This window comes from Phragmites australis, chromosome 3 (assembly GCF_958298935.1).
Source record: "Phragmites australis chromosome 3, lpPhrAust1.1, whole genome shotgun sequence".
Classification (NCBI taxonomy): Eukaryota; Viridiplantae; Streptophyta; class Magnoliopsida; order Poales; family Poaceae; genus Phragmites; species Phragmites australis.
The window spans coordinates 43,979,915-43,988,655 of record NC_084923.1 but is presented as its reverse complement, the minus strand read 5'-3'; the positions used below and the strand labels follow the sequence as shown (position 1 = coordinate 43,988,655).

Genomic DNA, 8,741 nt, shown 5'->3' with positions numbered 1-8,741 from the left:
TAGTTTATGTTTGACCCCAAGCATCACAATGGATTAAGTAGTGCAAATTCAACTGCTCTCTCAGCCACTTTCTCCAATCCGTCATCAGAGAATCCAAGAAATCCCAACCGATCAACGTCTTGTTGCAACGCGATTCCTGAAATGCTCGCCAAGGTGACCGCTCCTGCATTTGGCTTCCCCAGATAAGAAAAAACCATGCAAAGACAATGCTAGCCAGGATCATCTTCTGCGTGGTGATCGCCGCGGCCATCCTCGCCGTCGTCCTCCTCGCCACCGTATCCCCACTCCCGCGGCGGTCTGGCGGCCACAAGGGCGCTCCAGGTCTGCGCACCTTCACGGTGTACATCCATCCGACGGCATCGACAACCGCGCAGCAGCAGCAGCAACTGCGAGGAGCCGTGCACCGAGGAGAAGCGAGCGCGCTGGTGTTCCACCACCGTATGACGGCGGGGCCGGAGAGCACGTCGAGGACGGTAGGTGCGGCCTCGGGGTTTCTGCTCCCGACCGGCGAGGGGTACGCGGCGACGTCGGTGTTCGACATCGTGCACCTGGCGTTCGATGGCGCCGCGGGGATGTCCGGCGGCCTCTGCGTCGAGGCGAGCAACGAGAAGGCGCCGGGGCCAGGGCGAAGCGGGCGCGGGCGCGACGGGGAGGAGGAGCTGCTAGTGGTGGCCGGCACGGGCGACTTCGCGTTCGTGCACGGGCACGCCGTCGTCCTGCGGGGCCAGCGTCTGGGCCGGGGCGCCGCGGCGATGGCAACAGCGCTGCAACTTGAGCTGGGCGTCGCGTCTGCTGGGACTTAGCCTATTAGAGTGAGCGATCGATGTGTCATTTCATTTTTGCCTTGTTTTCAGTTGGTGTTTTGATTTCGCGATGTACTTTCCCAAAAGCAAGAAAGAGCAAAGCTTTGATGCTGAGAACCTGACACGAAGTGCTTACAAATGTTTCCTTAATTTTTCCGGGTGGACACAGGAAGCTGAGGTGCACTTGTCTACACACCTTTTGTGCAGAATGCGTACCGAAATTATTTTATCCGCGAGCTCATCTTCCTCATTAAGGTTTCTCAAGGATTATTGCAGTCCAAACAACCTCACTTGTCATATTGTCATGAACCACAAACGAAACACATGTGCAAAGCTTTTTTTTTTTTTTGAGAGAGAGAGATGCGCAAAAGCATGGTAGTATGAACATTCACGTCGCAGAGAACAGAGCGGGGTCTTTCCCGAGTCGGCCCAATCCGACACAGGGAAGGTAAAATTCCAATAGAACTTGCAGCTCACATATCGAAACCGTTGTGCCCTCGTACAGTTGTACGAAAATGGCCACCGGACATTGGCATATCCATTTTTTTTGCTACTTGTTGATTCATTATCGTCTTCAGCACCGTCTTCAAGCGCGCGATCGCATCATCCCTTTCAACTCTTGGTACAAAATAATTTGGCGATTTCAGCCCTTGCGTTCGTTACCAGTAGTTAATGTAGTAATGGACAAAAGTTTGCAATTGGAGACTTTCATGACTCACGAAGGAATATTGCTTTTTGGTAGCTAAATGTTTCATTCTTTTTCATTGACTATTGCAAGTATGACTAGTCTGAGTGAGCAGACACTGAATTGGGGAGCGTTTTTCTTTCCACGGTAAGTTTTATTGACATCATGTAATGCGTACAAGCCTCAAACCAATATCAGTAACATACAGGAAAACATTAGAACTCTACGATTTTTTCAATTCCTAGTCTTTTTCTTATACCAATATTCCTAGTCCTGATGACTATAAAGAACAAATGAATAAGAACTAAGCATCTGAGAACAATAGGTAAGAGTGGAAAACTAGTGAAACAAAACTCAAATCCACTAGTACAACACGGGGACTGCAATTCTGAATGTTCTGAACCCCTTTCCCTCATTGTAGAAATCTTCGTGTTCTCCTCTGGTTTCTGTGTATGCATACTTGGTGCTTTGCAATGTGTCGGTAACTCTTGCACTGTCACATGGAGATATGCTCATACAAAGGTTTGCTTCGATCTTTGCTGACCCATCGTGAGCTTTGACAGGAGGAAGACACCGGCGGAGGAAGCGAGCACCGCTCCAGCGAAGCAGGCCATGTCAAACCCACTGACCAGTGGCACGCTCTTGAACTTCTCGAGGACGCCCACCTGGAGCAGCAGGACTATGGCATGGCCGATCCTCGTCTTTGCCTGCGTGATGGACCTGATCCTGGTCCCTTCTTTCAGCTTCTGGTATGGATTTGTAGTTTCTTGTTAGCACCAACATGGGTACTTGATTTGTCTGTTATACAAGTATTGACAGGGCTCAATTACCTTTAAGTTGAATGCGCCTAAGTGGGATGTGTTGATATGCCTTCCTGGCTTCTGAACGCTCTGGGAACCATAGAACATGATGTACATGCCCATGCCAAATGTGAGAAGGGCTGTGCCAATCAGAAACATGTCTGAAGAAGAAAGAGATTTGCCCTAAGTTAGTAGGTGCAGCACTGTGCAAAGTGAAACTGACATATAAGGTGGTGTTCATAAGAATGTACCTAGTGCTTCGATAAGCATCTTTATGATTTCACCTTGATCTACTGTTTGGGACACGGTAAGGAAGCGCATGAAGAATGATTTCAGCACAACAACACAACCCTGCAACCGCATGATTGTTTCAGCCCAGGAAATCTTCACTCTCATCATTGGTTGCAAGAGGCAGAAAAACTGAAGAAAGGATCTATACCTCAACAAAACATGGGACTGAACCTATAAGGGATCCTGCGACACCAATCAGCGTGAATGACTTGCAGCTGACGACGACCTGAGTTTGCAGTTCAGATGAGCTCTATTAGTAATGATGAAAATTTGGCTTCTATGAATTTCAAAGATTGGAACACGTCTTTCAGATGATTCTTACCTGGTGGATGATGGTCTCAGCGATCTTTGACCAACACTGCCTGTTCAGTGCCAGCCATGTCGCTCCAAATTGCCTCAGGATCAACCGCCTTGTGATCTCATACGCCAGAGGTGACAAGAGATCAATGTTCTTCACCTCCTCCGATAGGAAAATCCCCTGCTTCTTCTCCGGTGTGATGCTGGCAGCTCCCAGGGTGATCAAGGCAGCCCTTGGCTCCACGGCGTGGCTAATCCTGTGCGTCTTCTTCGCCTCCCACCGGAACCGGAACTTCAGAGACGGGATGCGATATGCACTGGCGTTACCAAACGTTGAAGATGACAGAAGATGGCTGTCCGTTTGGAAAGCCTTGGTGGTTGCCCTGAGCAACCTGCTGCTGCCGCTTGCTCCTGCCATTGCTGAACCTTTGGTGCAACACTGCAGCTCTCTTCTGGTCTTCCCTTCTTCTCTGACGCTTCTATATCTTTATGAAGAGAACTCTTTGCGGCGCCTGTTGCTCTTGTAGTGTTTACTTCTGAACTTTTGCAGGAAAAGAAGGCATCGAACTGTGACCGTATAAATACGCATATGCACGTGTGAATGGGGATGGAGGGATCATATGGGACATGCCTAGCAACTAGCAAGTGGGGAAGGTTCTAAGAACAGACGGCCAGGAGAGTTGAAGAGCGTGTGGAACAGGAGAAGATTCCGAAACCATTACTTGTGGCTGGAGTGGGTTTGTCACGGAGCTGAACCAGCCCAACGGTATCTACGACTCTATGTGGTTCCTTTGACGTCTTCTACACTTTTTAGTAGTACTTTCCTTGCTATCGCTTTATCAAATAATATCGCACTGATTTCTTTCTGCGGATTTGTATGTAAGTTAACAATAATCGTCTAAACAGCGATTATTACCCGCGAGTCTGTGATCCTAGTCACGTTATCACCTGTTTTTTTGGTTGTTGTCAGCACAGTGATTTGGCTAAACTTATCGGATTTCTTTCAGTGTGAGCTAGGTGGAGATTATGAATATGTGGCCAAATTTAAGATAAGCAATGCGTAAACATGCTGTCCTCAATTCTGTTTGCGCTGCTGTTTTATGGAGGCATTTGGAGGAATAGAAATGACTTAGTTTTTCAGAAACAGGAACGGACGGTTATCAAACACATGGACTTCTGGAGGGCTATCCTGAGGCTACTAAAGACTTGGCACCCAATGTACAACGATTACATGTAGTACGAGATGGATCCATGTGGTGCTTTCTTGGAGAATATCTTGAAGGAACCTCTGCAATTGATATGAAGATGAGGACTGTCAGCCTGGGTGATGGCGAACTGGCGGCGTGTTCAGGAAGAACCGCTGCTGTAACGCTTGGCAAGAACCAGGAATGAAGATGTCTTACCTAAGAAGTTGGTGCCTCAGGAACAATTTGGAAAACTTAGCTGTTTTTGAACTTCATTTCCCATGTTTTCGGTACTGTAGACAGTTCTTGTAAGCTGCAGGCGTGAACTACTTTGGTTGTTTGGGACAAAACAGAAATCAGTTTCAAATAAAATTTGGGACTGAGGCATTCTCTAGCAAGTTCGTAATGATATAAGAAAACAGATATGCTAGTCCTCCAGAAACAATTGCATGTACACCGTTCATGATTGCATTTGGCTCACTGCATAGTCTGGTTAGGTGTAATCTTGCATGTCATAAGCCACAAGCTCCAGAACGAATGGTCATTCGACGAGTGAAACGGGACAGGCGAGGAACGAATCGCTGTACCGAAAGCGACGTCAGAAAGAACGATCGCAAAAGGCTCGCTGAATCTGCAACTCCGTATACAAACTTCCTTCCAGTCTTCGGAAAAGCGCAGAAAAGGCCCAGAGATTTTCGGCGTCTCGGTAGGTAGATGTCGGAGGAAACGCGGGCGCCCGCGCATGGTTCGTCTACCAGTCCGAGAAGATGTCAGAGGTGAGGACGAGAGGTGGAGGTGAGCCGGACGTACGCGTGTGCGGTGGCGACGGGTTTCTTGGCCCGCCCGCCGGCTTCCTCCACGGGCACGTGAGCAAACGCCGGCCGCTAGCTCGTCTGGCGTCCTTTCATACGATCGAGGAAGCAGGAACCTCGCCCGTGCGTGGAAGGTGGTGGAACGTCTCTGCACGGGTTTCCGTCTTCGGCTGCGACGAACGCGTATGATCGTACATTTGTCACTCTTATGATTATGATGCGCCTATGTTTGGTAAATTATATTACTAAACTTTCACCTATGTTTGACAAAAAAATTCATCATTTTATATCCAATAAACAAACAACGATTAAAAACGTATCTGATAGGTGCTCTAAAAATTACCTACAAAGAATAATGAACTATTACTTTACCGAAGACAACATCATTACGACTTAGCTATATTACCTAACCTATAGCACTCGCTCCAAACATAATTTGATTCTTTAACTTTAGCCTGACTCCTTGTAACCAAGTTCCAAATAGATTAGAAGCACTACTAGGTGGTTGAATTCCAATCGTCACTTGGCAAAGTTACAACTAAAAAAAGATGTTGTATTTTTTCTTTATAATTGCAAAAATAACATTTAGCATCCCTTTTTCACTGTTTTCTAGCTAGATTATCTTTAGTTAAAAATTACTCTTTTATGTAAGTATCATAGAAACACTTATTTTTATGGGGACTTTGAGTTTTCACATGTAGCGATTACTAGGTGTGACTCTATTATTCATTAACGCCATAAATTGTACCAAAAAAACACCATTTTGATGTAATTACTATCTGAATGTAATTACTTTTGCAACTGTTGCATTTTTCTTCTATATAATATTATAAAGGATAGAGTATTTCTCTTTAAGCGGTCTATGCCCGAGTCATGTATCTTTCCAGAATATGATCTGAGTTACATTTTGCAAATGAAATGATCCTAGATTCAAGAATTCTTGCTTGATCTTCATGAGGCCAGACCAAAATGTGAATCACCAGGTTTCTTTTCCACTTGGCTATTGTTTTAGTTTTCAGATACTTATTCCTAAGAAGATTTTATCAAACTCCATCCTCATTGATTAATTTTAAAAAAACACTTACTGAGTAAGCACTTATTTTCCACACCAACATCTAGGAGGCCTAAACCCCCTTGATCATTTTGTGTACAAAGAATGCTCCATTTAGAAAGTATATATTTTTTCTTGTGTTCATCACTTTTCCAAAAAAAAAAAAAAATTCTAGATTTACAGTAGTCTAGTTTTATAAGGATGTCCTTAGAACCTAAAAGGAGACAACATGAACATTGCTAGACTGCTAAGGACATAATTGATCAAGACAAGCCTTCCTAAATGCTTGCCCTTTCAACAACTTAGGCTCTATTTGGATGTAAAATATTTTTAGAGTTTTGCAAAAATACTACGGTTTTGTAAAATACTTTGTTTTTGGAAAGCTTGGAGGTGTTTGGATGTAATAAATTTTGTAGTTTTGAAAACCATGGTATTGATAAAACTGTGTTTTATTTGGAGTTTTGGAAACTCCACCAAGGACCTTTTTTTTTCTAAACCATGATATTGTGTTACTCTAGTTTCTAAGACTGTAGTTTCTCAATACTAAGATTTATGGAAACTACGACATCCAAACATGTCCTTAACTACGGTATCCAAACATGTTCTCCACCTCTTTCCAATCATTATTACTAATCTCAGGGATTTCAAGATACCTAAATGGGACATTACTCATATCACATTAAAAAAAATCTGAGAATACTACTCTTAAGATTCTTAGCCTCACTGTAACAGAATGTTTCACTTTTATAAAAAAAATATTTTAAGGCTGCTCAAATGCGCACAAGAGCTTCATATTCTTAGCTAGTTCAATATCACTATCCATAAAGAGAATTATATCATCGGCATATTATAAAATCGAGAGTTCATCATCCACTAGGCGTGGAACAACCCCATTAATTTGCACCTCCTATTTTGCTCTTGCAATTAAGATAGTGAGCATATCGACTACAATATTGAGCAAAATTGGAGAGATTGAATCCCCTGTCTTAAACCATTTTTAGGATGAAAGTAGTGACCAATTCCATCATTAACTTTCACTGGTACACCCGGTCACAATCTGCTCAATCCATCTACACCATCTCAGGGTAGAAAGGAAACTGGTCCCCACAGATATCCAATATTAGCCATGAACTTATGGCAGGCTCATCTTGACCCAGGGTACCAAAGGACACGCACACAAGCGAGCTGAAGGCGGCGGGATGCACGTTTTGACGGTGACGGTGGCGGCGATCACCGACGTTGATATTCGGCAGTCGTGGTGTTTCAAAAAATGGAGGAGAGCACGGCGTAGAACGCGAGAAGGCAAGCTTATTTTCATGGTTGGTTTTGGTAGAGAAGTTCTGAGATAGCGGCAAAACAGCGGTGAACGCTCCCAGGTTTGGTGGTGGCCTCGCACAGACACAGCGAAGAAGACGTGCGCATTCCCGGAGATTGTCACACCCTAAAATTCTGATTTTGGGTTGTGAGCATTTTTAAACAATAAAATAATATTTTTCCTAAAATTTGAAAGCTTTTCCAAATTTTTTTCTAGAGTTTAAATAGGATTTGTTTTGTGTGATGAAAAATGTATTTATAAAATATTAGAATAGGTTAAGGAATTTCAAGGTTGGATAAATCCTCGTTCTATTTTCCTAATATTATCCAAAATTCTTATATCAATTTCTTTCATTTTATATTTTTTCACCATTTCCCCAAAGCTCTGAAGTTCTCTATCTTTGTTTCTCCCTAATTCCTTCCCTTACCAAAGATGATCCAAGCTGCCCTATCCCTTTGTCCATCTACAGATTGAGAAGAGGACATGAACAACGCCATTTTCCTTCCCAGCTCCATGGTTGCTTATTGGAGCTCCCAAATCGATGTATTCAATATGTGCCTGTGTCGTTTAATTGCCAAAATTGAACATGATGTTATCCTCATTCAATCCCCTTCATCAATCGCTAGAAACCGTTGAAACTAAACCCACATAATTCACCATGAATGCCATTAACATCGCCGTTCCTCTCTCATGAACCATACTTGGCCCGACCAAGCCGCGCCCCCTTTACTCGTCTTCCTCCTCACGACACCGTCCGCTCCTCTCTCTACAATCTGACATGGCCGCCACATCACCCATTTAGCTTATGTGTCAGTGTAGCCAATAGTGCCCTGTCTGCGTCATCTCATAGCCTTGTCTTCTCACACAGTTTCAGAGTTCAAGATGGGCTCAAATACAAATCTTGACAATACTAAAGTTGTAGGTCTCGTCGAGAGCTATTATTTGCACCTATGTAAGTCCCCATTTGGATAATGGAGCTAGGAGTTTTGGCCCCCGAAATCAGATCTGCGCAAATAGGTCTGAGTTCAAACTATTTATCTTGTGATGCATTTTTGGAAAGTAAGATGATATTTTCAGAAGTTCCAATGAATACTAAAATTGTAGTTCTTTTCAAATACTACAAGATAGAGTACAAAACATCCAATTTGAAGTTCGGAAGGTGAAGATATCGTTCTCAAACTTGAGCCATCTGTTTCGTCTTCCACCCGTTCGTTTCATCTTCCAACTCCGGCCATTTCCTCTCCCCACTTCGTGGCCGCCCGCTTAAGCTCGCATTAGTGCACAATTAAACAACACTGACACCCATTAGCTATCAAAACAAGACGTGCATTTTGTAACCTCATCAATCCCCTCTTCGTTCCCCTCAATTCAAAATCAAAATCGATGCTCCAATTGTCTCTAATGACCATAACTCCAGCCTTCACCATCGTCATCCTTTCACCTCCTCACATGGTTGTCCCTCTTCCACCCTGGGCCTATAAAGGCATCCTCTAGGCAACTGCA

The 8,741-nt window shown here is 44.0% G+C and overlaps 2 protein-coding genes across 2 annotated transcripts; one reads left to right on the top strand and one right to left on the bottom strand.

Moving 5' to 3' along the window:
- LOC133910759 (uncharacterized) lies at positions 1 to 803 on the top strand. The gene has a single exon (XM_062353040.1). The coding sequence runs from the start codon at positions 207 to 209 to the stop codon at positions 801 to 803; it is 597 nt and encodes a 198-aa protein (XP_062209024.1). The 5' UTR covers positions 1 to 206.
- Positions 804 to 1,611: 808 nt separating this feature from the next.
- On the bottom strand, positions 1,612 to 3,448 carry LOC133913269 (uncharacterized). Its single transcript, XM_062356374.1, has 5 exons — positions 2,902 to 3,448; positions 2,728 to 2,805; positions 2,540 to 2,639; positions 2,319 to 2,449; positions 1,612 to 2,234 (listed from the first exon to the last, which is right to left on the bottom strand). The coding sequence occupies exons 1-5, from the start codon at positions 3,292 to 3,294 to the stop codon at positions 2,001 to 2,003; spliced, it is 936 nt and encodes a 311-aa protein (XP_062212358.1). The 5' UTR covers positions 3,295 to 3,448; the 3' UTR covers positions 1,612 to 2,000.
- Between the last annotated feature and the right edge of the window lie 5,293 nt (positions 3,449 to 8,741).